This window comes from Leptosomus discolor, chromosome 11, assembly GCF_034619465.1.
Source record: "Leptosomus discolor isolate bLepDis1 chromosome 11, bLepDis1.hap2, whole genome shotgun sequence".
NCBI classification, from domain to species: domain Eukaryota; kingdom Metazoa; phylum Chordata; class Aves; order Leptosomiformes; family Leptosomidae; genus Leptosomus; species Leptosomus discolor.
Window position 1 is genome coordinate 3,357,118 of NC_141401.1, and position 15,367 is coordinate 3,372,484.

The 15,367-nt window shown below is 50.8% G+C and overlaps 1 protein-coding gene across 1 annotated transcript in view; it reads left to right on the top strand.

The window, feature by feature from the left end:
- IGDCC4 (immunoglobulin superfamily DCC subclass member 4) overlaps nucleotides 1-5,800 on the top strand; it is a 95,805-nt gene extending 90,005 nt beyond the window's left edge. The window contains exons 19-20 of the mRNA XM_086471688.1: nucleotides 3,277-3,441; nucleotides 5,270-5,800. Of these exons, the coding sequence (XP_086327814.1) occupies nucleotides 3,277-3,441; nucleotides 5,270-5,800 (696 nt within the window). The remainder of the gene's footprint in view (nucleotides 1-3,276; nucleotides 3,442-5,269) is intronic.
- The last annotated feature ends 9,567 nt before the right edge of the window (nucleotides 5,801-15,367 follow it).

The following is a 15,367-nucleotide window of genomic DNA, read 5'->3' on the forward strand; positions in this document are numbered from 1 at the left end:
TTGCATGGAGCTTTCCCACTCCCGCCGGCTGCCGTGGTGCCACTCAGCAGTGAACCCTTTCTCTCCACCGTGACACCTTTAAAAGCTGGGCACATCTGAAATGTCCCCAGCCTTGTTTTGAAGAGGATTTCAAGCTAGTTTAAGTAATGGTCCTCATAAACCAGGGAAGGTTTCAAGATCAACATGTCCCACATGCTCATTCTCAGCTCATATATTTGCATGAAATCGTTACATGTCACTGAAAAGGTAACATGATCTAGGCACGTTTTTTACCAGTCAGAGTTTCTATAAAAAGGGTGAAATGAAAAGGCTTGTTTGCTTTGCTATGGATTTAGCTGTAATGGAAACACCTTTTACTGGAAGATGTTTTTATTAGGTTTTTTCCTTGTGTTTGCAGTGAACTGACAGAGGGATTTTCTCCTCTTTAATTTAGTATTAGACTGACACTCCTTGCCTTCGTTATTCTATTGTAAAAACCAAGAGAACATTTCCTTGTCTTCCTTCAGCCATTTGCTAGCCCCCCTCCAGCAGAAAGAAGTACCATTGGTTTTTACACCAAAGATACTACTTAAAAAGGCAGAGAAGCTTTCAGGCACACAAGACCTTCTTCAGGTCTGTGATGAAAACAGACCCAGAGTTAATTGCTGCTGCCCCAGCCTTAGAGACTAAGCCCCAGGAGGGTGGGTTGTTTTTTTTTTTTTTCCCCCTCAAACATAATGTGCTTGAACAACATGTGGGATATAGGCCATGTTGTGTGGCTGATGGTTTTTTCTGTTTGTTGAAAGTTGCAAACTGGTACAAAACAAGTTTGTTCTTCATTGCAGCCAATTTCAGCCAGAGCCGAACAGGCTGTTCCCAGAGTCATCAAAACCTATGTAAACATGGCAGATTGACATTTCCGCTAACAGATGGTCCATTGGGGATTGCAGTAGAGCTGCCTGTTTCTTTCCACGTTTTTTGGTATTCACAAGATGCCTGCAAGAAGGTTTTCAAGTTTGCTCTCTGTGTGTGTGCGCGCGCGTATGATGCTCAGATCTTTCTGACGGCAAATATGCATGTAAGCATCTCTAATAGGACACACATTTGTGTGCATGTGTGCATATTTGTGTAGGTTCAACGCTGAAATTTCCAGGCAGTATTTGCTCAGTAACGTATGTTCCTTGGAAAAGGCACAGAAGCCATCAGTCAGCGATGTAGCTGCAGAAAGCCGTTCAGATGGCAGCAGAAGCAAATTGAACACGTTCCGCGAGTACTCGCATGTAGTGATATTCCTTATTGTGAGCTCCGTGGGGTCGCTTGGCTGATTTCTTGCTATTAAAGTGTAGTTTAATGATTGTCCACTTAGAAAGGGAGCGATTAGGGAATGCTCTTGGCTCGGAATATATTGTTGAGGATTGCAGAGAGAGGAATGGCAACGATGCTGCCTCCAGCATCCGCTTCTAAATTCGTGGATGCTTGATATCCGCAGCGCCGGGTTTGGACATCACCGTTCTGCAGGGTGCTGTCGTGTAAATGAGGCCCTTTGCTGCTTGTTTTCTTGAGGTTTGATCCTGAGGCAGCAGCAAAGCTCCTGTGACTTGGGGTTGGTGCTGGGACGTAACGCTGCTCTGCCTCCCGCAAGGTGCCGAGCGCCTTTGGTGCTTGAGTCAGGGTGGACAGAGAGCGCTCAGGAACGGCTCGGGCGGCCCTTCGGCGCGTACGTGAGTGCTTTAATTGTGCCTTCTGCCAGCACCGACAGCACGAGGTAGCATTTGCTGCTTGCTAAATAGCTGACTTAGGAATGCCTGGCTCCCATACAACATCTGGTCATGTATTTCTACCTAATTTCCAGCCAGATGGACCGAGGCACAGGGAGGTCAAATGACTCACGCAAGGTCAGGCTGATGTCAGAAATCTCCTCGCCATCTCAGCTGGACTCGTGCTACGTTGACTGTTGTTGGAATGGATCTGGCCTAAGTAGCGGCCGCAGATGCAGAGCAGAAACCTGGGTTTCTCCTGCCTGACAGTGAGCAATAGGCGGTGAGGGGGTTTGAATAGATGTGCCGTATATCTTCACCCTACACAGCCATCATGCTCGCACCACCAGCCTTCTGTATGCACGTGCACGCTCGCAGTTGGGTCAGGTCGGGATATTCTCTTCGCTTCAGCCTTGTGTCGTCCTCTCACTTCTGCCCAGGCAACATGTAGCATCTGTGGAACGAGCCCAGAGATAACCGGCTCCTGTGGTCCCTAAATCCGAGCGTGTGTGCGTGTGAGTCGGCAGCAAAGCTGAGCTCAGGTATATGCAGGACAGCCCAATAAAATCCAAACCTGGAAAGAAAATGCTTTTCTGCCTGTGAACTAATAGTCTGAGCTGTTAAATAACTTCAGCTCTTAAAGGCGCACATTTCCCGTACACAGAGGTGTGCATTCAACAGTTTATTGCAAGGGGAAGCTGAGAGAACCCAGAACAAATTGCGTTCAGCCCATATAATTTAATTAGATCTACAAACAAGGTAACACTGGTTGCCCAGGGGATTTAAAGCAGAGCTAAGAATTGCTTGGTGGTCTGTTGCAAAGAAAAAAAAAAAATAAAAAAAAATAAAAATAAGGCCCCCAGTTTTGTGCCTCTGTGTTGATGGGGAATGGCAGAGTGTTTATCCAAACCCTAGCTTGGAGCAGGAAATCTGTCTGGACCTCAGGGCGAGCGTTTAGCATTGTCTTCAGCTCTTACTGGAGCGCCCGTGCCAGTGCACACAGGTGAGAGTCCTTCTCCATGCTGCAGAGCATCACTTCTGCCAAAGCAAATACCGTAATCGTTCAGCTCCAGACTTCCACTGTCCCTCTTCCTTTCCAGCTTCGAGGTATTTTTCAGAGGGCTCCTACTGCTCTGGGTCGTTCGCAGCTTTGCAGGGAGTTGATTTCAGTGAGCCTTTAAATGATGTCCTGTGCTATGATATACCTCTTGGCCTTAAAACTTGAGAATCAGTGGAAAGCCCCTTATGAGACCAGTTGGGAGCTGTCTGGCAACTTTTACCCGCTTGCTCTGCATCAGACCATGTAGCAGAGCAATGAAGCCTGTTGTAACAGGGTGACTGTGCCACTCCGTTGCAGTGAGCGTTGTTATTTTGATGCCATCAGAGGTGTTCTCCACATTTAACCTGCATCTTCTAACACCGTGGTGGTGTCCCAACTTGAACTTTCCTTTTTCAAGCTGCTTCTCATTTCAGGTTTATGAGGATAAGAATCTGTATCTGTGATAACTGGATCTTTTCTCCTCCCTCTTTCCTTCTGCAGTCTTCATGGAATAAATCGGCCAACCAGCCCTGGACAAACAGCATAGCCAGATACGGGGACACTATCACAAAAGAGCCTCTCTCTGCTGTGAACGGATCACTGAAGCTCCCTTCCAGTGCAGGACAGAAGCTTTTGTTACAAGCTCTGGTTTACGATGCCATGATGGTGGGTGTCTTCGATTGTTTATTGACTTGTGTATTCTGACATGGTTTTTCCATTTGTGTTCCCCATCTCCCTTTCTCCTTTTTGAAGCAGAGGAGAAAATGTTTTCTTCTCTAAGCTAGCTTTAGTTGGCTGATCATGGGCTTTATTGTTTTCCTGGGTATAGCAGTGTATGCCAGTGAGACCGATGGGATTTCAGTAAAAGCTGTTTGTTTTTTTTCCAAGCGTCGCTCAAAGCCTCAGCTTTCCCCCGATCTCCTGTCTTGACTCCAGCCAGCCCTTGAGGGCCTGTGCTGTGGGCTTGTTCTCTTGGCGATGGTCAGGCGGGGTCAGACAGCTCGATTGCCAGCAGGGTTGTGGCAGTCCTGGTTCCTGAGGACCCGGAGCCGGGCACCAGCAGTCTGCTTCGGGTGTTGGCTGTGGCCGTGCAGCAAGCCGTCGTCCCAGTGAGTTAGGAGCTGCCACGCGCAGCGCAGTCATTAAGATCTACAGCATGCTCGCCTGAAGGAGGGATTGCATTTTTGCCTGTAAAAGGAGTCAAAGATCAAGGGTTGATTTAAACTCCTTCTCCAGACAGAGTAGAGCAATTCCCACTGCACTTGTCGTCTTTGTGTGGGTGCAGAGATTGGGAGGAAATCGTGTTTCTGATGGTGCTTCATTGGAATAAATACACACTCCCGGGTTTGGGAGTGTTTGTACAAGGATCGTGGTGTCTGTGGCACAGTCTCGGCAAAGCAAGCTGGCACCTGCTCAGGTTGACTCTGTACCAGAAGATTTCTTTGGTTATTGTTTTGAAAAGTTCGCCCCCCCTCCACCCCCGGCAAATACTTTTAAGTAACCTACCTATGCTTCCTTCCTAGATGATAGCGTGAAAATCAATTACACACAGGATGTAATTAACGTTGTGGATAGAGTTAAGACAATGTTTTACAACCCAATTACAGGGCACCATTTACAGCACAGCTTACCCATCAGTTTGTCAACAAAAGGAGAAAAGTGTTAAAATATGTAAATGATGCACAAAGTTGGCTTCAACAGAAAGCGTGAATTACACATGGGATATCACTTCTATACTTTGAATTGTCTTCTTGCTACTCAATCACGCTCAGCCCAGAATCTGAGTGCGGGTTGCCTAGAGAACGCTTTGGGAGCTTCCAGAATAATTTGTCTGTTGAATTATTGAGTGATAATCCAGCAGGATGACCTGCTTGATAGCCAGACTTGCGGAGACCTGGAGCCTGAACTCTGCTTAAACACTGCGGAGGAGAACTGATTGTTTTCTTTCTGAATTAAAGTGCTTGAATTGACACCAACTTTTTTGCAAGCTGGTTCTAATGAACAAGCACGTTGTGGTATGTAGCAAACAATCAAACCAGGAGAGTGAAGTGAGCCCTAATATCTAGTTGTGGGTCTGTATCGTGAGCTGTCTCAGAAGCCAGTTTCCTAGAGTGCTCCCCACTCGTCCTCTAGAAATCTGGCCCTTGATATGGAAACAGACGGGTGAGTTTTGAAAATTGTGATCTTTGACAGAGGCTTGGAGGAATGGTTGCTCCAGCCTGCCAGGAAACCACGGGCTAATCCCTTCACTCCCTTGGGACTTGCCTTCCCAAACGTAAAATAGGAATAATGATCCTGAGGTGATTTGAGATGCTTCTTAAGGCTTCAGCTCTGAGAAACATATCAAGATAATGCTTAATGGAGGCATGTGTACATCCCCTTGCACTCTGTGGAATTGAAAAGAAATACATTTCGGTGCTTGGTTGGGTCACAGCCTCAATCATCTGAATTTCATTTACTTTAACTTTTTTTTTTTTTCCTTTTTTGGTAACAGAATGAAGCAAAGAAGAGCCACCCGCCAGCCAACCTCCACCAAGTGGAAGCAGAGGTCATCGTCCACTCTGATTTTTCAGCCTCTGACAGAGACTACGACTCCCAGCTGCACACCCTGGAGAGTGAAGAGACAGAAACCGAGGACCAGGAGCCTGAAGAGCTCGCCTCTGGAGAGCTGGCTCTTCCCAGCTCTCCCAGCACCCAGCAGGACGCTACCCACGGGTTGGTGGGCTGCACAGGCGATTCTGAGGTTCAGGCCCAGGACGAGCTGTTATGTACCACCAGAAAGACGAACAAAACAGAGGCCATTTGTGTCCCTGGGCTCACCAATGGCTTCCACAGGCATGGGGAAAGTCTGGATTCAGTGGAGAGCGGAGATTCAGACTCCATCCAGGAAAGCGGGGGGGATGTGCAGCCCGTCAAGTGCCAATCGCTTTCCCCGGCCCTGGAGGAGGCCCCCCTCTGTGGTAACTCTGGTTTAACCAGTTCATCCTCAGCATCTGAGAACATGGCATGTGTCCACAATCATTAAAGAGTGGAGCAATCTGATTTTGATCATGGGAGAGCTAGAAGTGCTAGTAAGGGGCCTGTCCCCTTGAGGTACCACATGCCCTCGACTCACTGAGCCCAGCAGGAGCTAAGAAGTTGCAGCATCTCACCAGGGCGGGATTCAGACCTGTCAGCTGTACGTACCGCCTTCAAGAAGTCAGTAGGTAGGTTGGTAAGGGCCCGTCTTCTTCCCGCTGAAGCTGAGGAGCAACTTGGTGTTCAGGGGGAGCAGGGTTGAGCCATCTGCCAAAGTCCGACCTGAAACCCATGACCAGAGCAGAGCCTTCTGCGTTAGACCGGTGCCGTGGCGAGGCGACTGGCGAGCCGTCTTTCAGGGCTGCGCACACCCAGCGACTCTTCTCCACTGTCTCTTCAGCCGGGAGCGCCTTGGCACTACCTGCTGCCTCGCGGCGTTGGGATGAATTTTGTCAGAGTCGTCCCGCACGGGGGTGGAAGCCAACGGAAACGAATTCAGTGAGCTGTAACCACCAGCCTTTTCTGCCCTCCCGTGGTTAAAAGGATTATAAGGCTCGCTTTGTGCGCTGCTGCAGTAACTATTACTAGCAGGCTGATGTAGTGGCCTTTTATTACACACTCTACGAGTGCCTCTAACAACTTGTACTATATAGAACCTTCTTCAGCGTCTGGGTCATTTCACCAGCCTGGGCTTTGTTTTATGTAGGTTCTTGTACCTAATATTTTAGGTACACATCTGTCCTTTTAATGTACAACATGTATTTTTATTTCCTTGGAACATTATTTAATTTTATAAAGTGGAGTAGTGTGTGGTATAGAGTAGCATTTTTACTACTTCTCTCTTTCTTTATTTTTTCATCCCTAACAACACAACTACCTCATGTCTGTTGGAGAAAAAAAAGCAGTAGACCTACTCTTTTGTTATAGTCCATTATAGGTTTTAACTTATTCTTATACTGCCTTTTTCTAAAGAATATGTTTGCACTGGTTGTTGACTCTTAATGCATAGTGCTGCAGAGCTGATGTCTCTCTTGCTCTGTTTTTAAGTATTGCTGTAGGACACCTTTGCTGCAGCTGGAGAGTTGGGTTGTGTTTCTCTGTAGGACTGTGTTTTGCGGGAGCTGGCCACAGGCTTCAGCTGGTGGGATGTTGATCCGTCTTTCTTTAACAAGCTTATACTAGTGAGGAGAAAAAAGAACCAACAATTGCAAAATTAACTTGTGATCTTGAGGGGAAAAAAGAACCAACAGCTGCAAAAGTAACTCGTGATCTTGGGGACAGCTCTTTGTGTGCCCAAGTGGAGACATTTCAGATGATTTTGATTTCCAGAGAGCGGCTTTCAGCCTTCTGTGAGCAGTGGGCTTGCTGAAGGCTTTGGATGAACAAGTGAAATTTTCCAGTCACTTCTGAGAGTCCTGGCCAAAGTCCTTTTGGGTTGGTTTTTTGGTTTTGTTTGGGGTTTTTTGATTTTTTGGTTTGTTTTGCTTTTTTTTCCTTTTTAAAGAGCAGAGCACCACCAGAGCTTAAAAATTCAAATCAAATCTTTGGTCTCGTGCCAGTCAGTCTGGTTTGAAAACCATCCAGCAACTCTTCCTTGCTGATGCTGCTTGCTCACTGCTGACTTGTCTCTCAGCCTTCTGGCATGGGGTGAACTTTTCTCTGCCCTCTCTTTGGCCTGTCTCTGCCTTGTTCCAGGCTGGCGGAGTTTGACGGTGAGCGCTACAGATTGGACCAGCTCCTGGGGGGTAACAAGGACCGGTAATTCTGTTCATTGGGTGTTTAGTAAAAGCTCTGCCTTCCTGGAGGATTCAGAGATCTGGCCATTTGTTTAAAAAATGAGGGGAAAGATGCCCATCTCCCTTTTTTTTTTTTTTAATTTTTTTTAACTGAAATTCCCCCAAAGCTCTATGGGGGGTGTGGTGACCTGAGATCCTGGAAAAGACATTAGCCTTTGTTTTTTGTGGTGAAATCTGGACTGAGATACCACTGTGTGCAGCAGGGAGAGTCTCGCTCCACCTGCACCCTGTCCCCCCTTCTGTTGTGAAGAGCCATGTCACAGCGTGCCCGGTGTTTGGAGGTGAGCTGGACCAGCCCGTGTCCTTGCAATCCTCCATCAAACCCTCTCAGCTCCAGCTCTTCGCTAGAGGAGTACCTCCAAGCCTCCATGTGCCCTGTCGGGAAGGATATTGGAGCTTCCACCTCTCCCCATCCTGCAGCGTCTCCTCCCAGCATGACGCACCGTTCTGGCTGTATTTCCAGTCGTTGCACTTGCCTCTGTCGCTCCAGCTGCTGCTTGGTGTCTTGAGGAGTCTCAGAAATGCTGTTCCGTGCTCTGAAGCGCCATGACTGAAAGGCTGTGGCACAGAGAGTAGCAATGAGTGGTAGTGAGCGGGCTAGGCAGGAGCTGGCGTGTGTGCACGCTACTGTAGCAAGAAGTTAGAAAGGCAAGAAATCGTACCTGGGCAGAGGAGGTGCATAAATAACCTCCAGAACTCGCTGGCACAAGACTTTGAAACTAAGGACTTGGCAGGGTTACAGATAAGGCAGCGAAGTGTTATTGCAGGCAATAAGGGTAATTCACAGTTCTATGGGAGCGGATGCAGCTGCAGAGGTATAAACCCTCCCGCTGGGGAGTACCGGGCACTAGCTGCCAAGGGCGGGGGGAGATTTCGGCAGCTGGACCTCGCAGTTTCATGGAGGAGTCCTTGTCCTTCCCCAGTGACAGAACAGATCCTGTACAAGACACGTTGCCACTGCTGATGTGCACGAAGGGAGAAGGACCCTTTTCCAAAAAGCTCACTCTGAAGGAAACCCTCGTGACTTCCTTTCACTTCTGAAACCATCGTCCCCCTGCAAGCGTGACAGCGTGCCGGAGGACCGCTTCTGCTGAGCATCTCGGCTGCCGGAGGGCAGCGCTGGGAGGAGTTCGGCCAGCAGCGGGTATGACGAGGGCACCGGAGTTTTCCTCCCAGCTGCCTGTCACGACACCGTACCTGGGGCAGGTCGTGTGCCAGCCCTGAGCTTTCCATCCCCAGGGACCTGCGGGGATGGAGGCTTAGCCCAGCGGCTGATTCAGGAGGGTGCTGCAGTTTCTGGGGCACTCCTTTGTACGTGCCCCTCTGCTTTGTCTGTACCGACTTCAGCAGTCACATAGCCAGGGGTGAGCGTTGCTGGTCTGCCGAAAAGCTGTCCCTGCCTGTCACTGAAGCCAACACAAGCAGGCACGGTGTGACGCTGTTGCCCTGGATCACCTTGGGCTGATCATGGAAGCACCAAGTTAGTAACGTGCTCCGGGAGCTGTGGGGGAGATGCAGCAGGGTGCGAACGATTCTGCTTGTGCATCACAGACCACTTGGTCTTCTCACGCTGAGGCTTGTTCTGATCTTGTTCCACCCCACCGAATTGTACCAGAACATGGCAGCGTTTGGATGTCCCAAGTACCATGGTGGCCGTGGCCTGGTACGGCAGACCTCCACTACAGAAATCAAGGCAGTTGCCCGGGAGCCGAGAGATCGCCGCTGACGGGGAGCAGCGAAGCTGTTCTCTGTACGAACGCGTGTCCCTGCAGAGTGCTGGGTGTCCTCGTGTCACTCAGCTGGGCCCCTGGTCCCTCCTGTCCTGGATGCGCGAGGGACCTTTCTAGTCTCAGCTAGAAGTGAGTGGAAGAAGACACATAATACACATTTTATGTGTAAAGCTGAAACAACCAGTGCATATATTTTTTTATCATGAAATAAGGACCTTTCTTGCAGATTTCTCACAGACACGCAAACTGTTGATACCTTTAATTACCTATCATACTTAGTGTGTGTTCCTACACATCGGGCTCCTTTCTCCCTTTTCTTCCTTTCAGTAACACTAAAGATTATTGCTGTTCAACTTTCTGCTGGTATATATTGTTTTACATTGTTCAAATGTCAGGTTTGTCTCACTGGCATAATTTCTGTAGTATTAAGGTTACTGTTTGGCTACACAACCGTATATTACCCATGCTGCTGTGAGAGTCACAATTCTCATCCTTTTGTTTCTTCTAACGCCTTGTTACATGAAACACATGACTCAGATAAAAATCTATTTCAACTTTTTGTTGATTTGATTTCTTACCTAACATACAGCAAAGTTCTGGTTTAAATAGTTCAAATGAGACAACTTAGAATCTTGGTTTTGAGATTTTTTTTTTTTTTTTTTTGCATTGCTAGCTAACAATCCTGAGATCAGCCCATGAAATATGCTGTGTAAGAAAACAACCATTTTAATAGAGCACTATATATGTTTTTGAATCTCATTAGAAATAGGTGTTTTGAAGGGATCATCGTGTCTTTTCTAATCAATACTTGTTAGAAAAGAGGTGTTTAATCCAGCAGAAATCTACCATCTAGTTCTGTTCTTGTATTCCCTTGCTTGTACTTTATAATTAAATTTCATTTGATTTTGTACACAGTGCATAGGGATGTGTAACCAGAACTTGATCTCGTTTGAAGATTGTGTCTGTGTTTGGTTCCATGCTGTACTTAATTATAACTTTCTTTCTTCAGAGACTGTTCTTACTCCACAAATACTCTTTAGTGTTAAAGTGTAAGAAGACATTGTCCTTATATTCCTTAACTAATGGGTTATTAATAAAATATTTTAAAAAACAGAGTGGCATTTGTCTCATGATTCAGTCTGTTATAGCTTTTAGTCCGAGAGAAGGTTGTCGGGGAAGGCTGATCCTGCAGCTGTGCTTGGAGTGGCTGCACCCTGGGAAATTTGCTGTTCAGTGCTGGGCCGTACGCTGCCCCTCCAAACCGGGGGAGGACGGCCAGAGAGCGCGCTGCCGCCTGCCTCTGCTGGACACGGACCCGCAAGGTGTCCCCGCAGGCAGGTCAGCCCGCCTAGAGCCGTGCCTCGGGGCGCAGCGGGGCTGCCTGTGTGTTTCCCAGTGGCTCCAATCCAGCCTCGTGCGTCTCCGAGTAACTCGCTTCTGGATGGACCCCAACACGACCCTGCGGTGGGGCGGTGGGGTGGAGCACCTTCCGCAGCCAGGTTGTGCCCCGCTGGTGGGAGGCAGCGGCGGGAGCAGGACGCAGGAGTCACGCTCGTGCCAGTTCAGCGCCTGAGCTCCTAACTGGGGAGGTGAGGGGGAGTACCGGGCTCCTTGGGGGATTCTTCAGGGATTTCAGGCGTAGGCAGAGTTTGGGTCCATTAGGCATTTCTCGGTGCTTGCTCAGTTCTCAGTTTTGAACTGGTTCCTATGAGTAAAAGAAAAATATTTGCCCAGTTTCATGCTTCATCTTGCTGGGGAAATTTTTTAATGTGAAAAATGAGCAGAAGCATCTAGCAAATGAATGGTGAGACCTCTCGGATGGCGCGCTGGGCTGAGCACTCGGTGGCTGGCGTCCAGCGAGATGGGTGCGAGGGTATCTGGCATACGCTGTTAACCGCCCTTGCGTCTCCCTTTCCTCCTAGGATGCATCCCCTACTTCAGTAGATAGTTTCCATTATTACTTTGTGCTGCCAGGACTACAGAGCCATAAAATCTCATTTTATCTGCATTACAGAGGTAATAAATCTGCGCTTAGCATAGTGTTGCCTGATAGCAGTTAAAGGGAACTGTGTCAGACTGTGTAACTCAGATGGGTCTTTCTCCTGATGACAGGTAAGCCCACAAACGAGCAAGGAAGGACCTTGGGGGGGTGACTGGTGACTCGAAATCCCACTCCCACCTCGCAGTTCACAGCCTGAGACGCTGGTGGGAGGCTGCCGAGGCATGGGTGAACAGAGAGACGGGCAGACACAGGAGTTACAGGGGAGCCGGGACACCGGGGGGAAGGGACGATAAGAGCGAGGCATTTGTTTGCATTTCTTTCTCTTCCCAGCCTTTATCGCCCCGGAGCGCTCTGCTGTGATGGAGCTGGCAATTCTCCTACAGGGGGCCTGGGTCTCGTGTGGGCTCAGGAAGTCACAAGCGCCCGGTGCAGCACGTTGCCCAGCTCAACCCTCCGGGAAACGACACGGCGTGAGGCGACGGGCTGCGTGATGCAGCGAGGGGGCCAGGGATGCTCTGCGGGTGCTCCGTGGTGGCAACTGCACCTCGGAGGGGGGGGAGTCTCCAACCTCCTCCCCTCCAGCAAAGCTCTGGCGCGACCATTACACCAGCACGGTCAGACCTCTGGGACTCGCGCGGCAGGTTCAGCCGCGTGGTTTTCATTGTTTTTCACTCATTTCCACCGAAGGCAAAACTGCTGGTTCGGTGTCACGATTGTTTTCAATTAACAGAGAATATGCAGCTCCTCCTCAGCCAGGCGGCGACGTGCCAGGAGGCATCCCCTCAGTGTGGTGACAAGCGCTGGCCCCTGCCACCACGACGATTGTGTCCTTATACAGCCAAAAGTCGATGGAAAAGGGTTTCTGCTGGGGAAAGCAGCTTCCAGGAGCACATCCCAGGGCTGTCCCACCACTGCTGGGACAGCTGTCGGCTCAGTGCCTCGAGGTGGGTGCCACAATTTTGGCTCCCTCCTCCCTGTTGCTCACTGACCACAAAGCAGACGCTAAAACCCAGCGTGTATGTACATAAGTGAAAAGCTCCCAGGCTGTTAGCAGACAGGGAAACCACAATTACACATAGAATAATAAATGGAGTGAATTCAGACAACTTAATCTCCCACTTTATCCGCTGAAACTACTAATGGTGTCTTGGGGACCTCAGTTTGCAGTTAATTGGCGTAAATCGGGAGCACTACTGGAGCTGATGGAAATTCGCTGTGCAAGGGGTGAGCGACACCCTCTGAGGCTGGCTCTCGTGGAGGATAACCTTGTGGAGAGGGAGGACAGACGGACAGACAGACCCTGTGCCCCTCTGCGGGAGGGAGGATGGAGGGACGGACCCCACCACCGCTGTGCAGGGAAGGGGTTTGGAGCCCCGGTTCAGGCTGGGCACCCTCATTCCTGTAACCCCGCTGCTTTGCAAAAGGCTCTAATTTCTGCTCGCAGTGTGATAAGCGAATTCCTGCCTCAACACAAAGCAACTTTTTTAAGCCCTTGTGGTTAGAGGAGCACAGAAAAACATGAGTGCTCCAGATTCCTGCTCTCAGGTGGCTTTGAGAGCCCCAAACCTGCCTTTTTCTTTAAAAATCTCATGGCTTTTCACGTGAGTCCTCTTGTTCTGCAGGACAACCTGCACTTGCGAATTTTGAATGTGACACCAGTGATGTCACCAGTGTCATTTGCAAGATGCAGAGCTGAACTTGGTGATAGCTACCTCCTTGGTAGCTACCTCCCCCGGCTCCTGAGTCCTGCCGCTGCGCACGGGAGCAAAAGCGCCCAAAATCTGTGGCTCCCAGGGGAAACAAGCCCTGTAAAGCACAGGGCGCTTCATTTCCCTTGGAATTATTAATTCCCACAAACCATCCTCGGTGCTGGTGGCCTCCTGGGAGCTGCCACGAGCCTACGATGGCTGCGAGCATTACAGAAATGCTGGTGGGGCCCCACGGTGGGAGCCAGGGAGACGGCTGGGGAACAGGAGCAGGGCTGGTGCCAAAAGGTCAGGGACAGCGCAGAAATTCAGATGTTACCAAGAGGCTGATGGAGCCAGAGCAAATTCTTCCCTGGCTGAAAGCAACCTCGTACAGCTCAGCCCTCTGCTAAATGAGGGAAGGTTTAATGTGGAGCAGATGTAGTGACGTCTTCTTTCCTCGTTAGCTCACTCCCAACACGCTCAGGGTGCACCATCCAGGGGAGCCACGCACTGCTCATCTTTACAAAGGGTTTTTCACCAGGTTTCTGGGCACAGTTACGGGGTTTAGTAACCCGGTCCATCAAGCTCTGGTTTTGTTCTGAAAAAATAAATTAGTTAAGATCCACTTTTATAATTTTTAGTTCTTGTTTTGCCAAGCAAACACCACAGAAGACACTGAGCTGTTGTTGCAGAGATGACTTTTGCTGCTGACGGTGATAATACGGGTTGCGTTTTGCAGAAAACATGGGCCAAGGGACCAGGCAGGATCAGCTGAAAAGAAGCAAAACATTGCAGGGGTGTTAGGGCTGAGAGCTGCATGGGGACACGTTATCCTCATTTCATCTCAGGAGGACGGACAAATTATCTCCAGGGCTGTGGCAGTATTTAGGAGCAGCCCCATCCCTTACTGGGTCCTTCCTCACCAGAGTCTCTTCAAGGGTGAGCTGGTTGGTCCAACATCTGTGTGACTGACCCGGGCAAGTCACCTTATGACAGTGTTGAAAATAAGGAGCACGGAGGTGGGACAAGCCAAGCTCTTCTTTCTTCCTGTCCCCCTCGTGGCCCTCACTCTGCGATCCCGCCGCCCTGCTTCCTGGGCACATCAGTCACCTCCAGGCATTGCCAACTACCTCAGTGGGGGCTTTTTTCTTCAAAACAAACCCCGAAAGTGAAACGCCTGATGGAACCAGTTGGAAGTTGTGATGTCCCATCAATGTTTTCCTTCATTTTAATGCCAGATTTTTGGGTCCCATCTCTAGAGGCAGATAAGAGGCAGCTCTCCGGCCTGGGGCAAAGACGTACGGGCGCAGGGATGGGACCCTGCCTTCACCTGCTGCGGCAGACCTGGACACCATTGCCAAGACCGGGTCGTTTTGAGCGGTGATGGGCAGGAGGGAGCAAGGAAACTTCTTCCCATATCACTACCACAAGCTTGGGAAGGAAGGCCTGGCGCTGGTTGCCATCCCCTGGGCATGGCTGGCCCCGGCAGGACCGAGCAGTCTCCTAGAGGTTTTTCCTGCTCTGGGCATCTGCATCGCCCCACCAGGCCAGGCTAGAGGGAGGCCATGACAGGGCACCAGTGAGGGGAGACGTGTGAGGGGACTTGTGAGGGGTCTCTGGTGAGGGGAGCCCTGTGAGGCTGCCCCGGTGACAGGAGCCCTGTGAATGGAGCCCCGTGAAGTGGAACCCATGAGGGGAAGAGCAGTGAGGGAGCTCTGATGAGAGGGCTCCGGTGAGGGGAGACCCGTGAGGGGGTTCTGCTGAGGGGAGACCCGTGAGGGGAGGTCCGTGAGGGGAGACCTGTGAGGGGGTTCTGCTGAGGGGAGGCCCGTGAGGGGAGGTCCGTGAGGGGAGACCCGTGAGGGGGTTCTGGTGAGGGGAGACCCGTGAGGGGAGATCCGTGAGGGGAGACCTGTGAGGGGGTTCTGCTGAGGGGAGGCCCGTGAGGGGAGGTCCGTGAGGGGAGACCCGTGAGGGGAGGTCCGTGAGGGGAGACCCGTGAGGGGGTTCTGGTGAGGGGAGACCCGTGAGGGGAGATCCGTGAGGGGAGACCTGTGAGGGGGTTCTGGTGAGGGGAGACCCGTGAGGGGGTTCTGGTGAGGGGAGACCCGTGAGGGGAGACCCGTGAGGGCGCTCGCACGTTCCCCGCGGATCCCTGGCGCGGCGGGCGCTGAGAAGCCCCGCACGGACACCGCCCCCCGGCCCCTCAGCCCGGCCGGACCCGCCGCCGCGCTGCCGGCGCCCGGGCGGATGCGCAAGATGGCGCAAGGCGCTGCCCGCCCGCCCCCGCCCGCTGGCGGCCCCGCTCCCTCAGCGCCGCCCCCCCGCCCGCCCGGCGCGGCGGCGTGCTCGCACGGA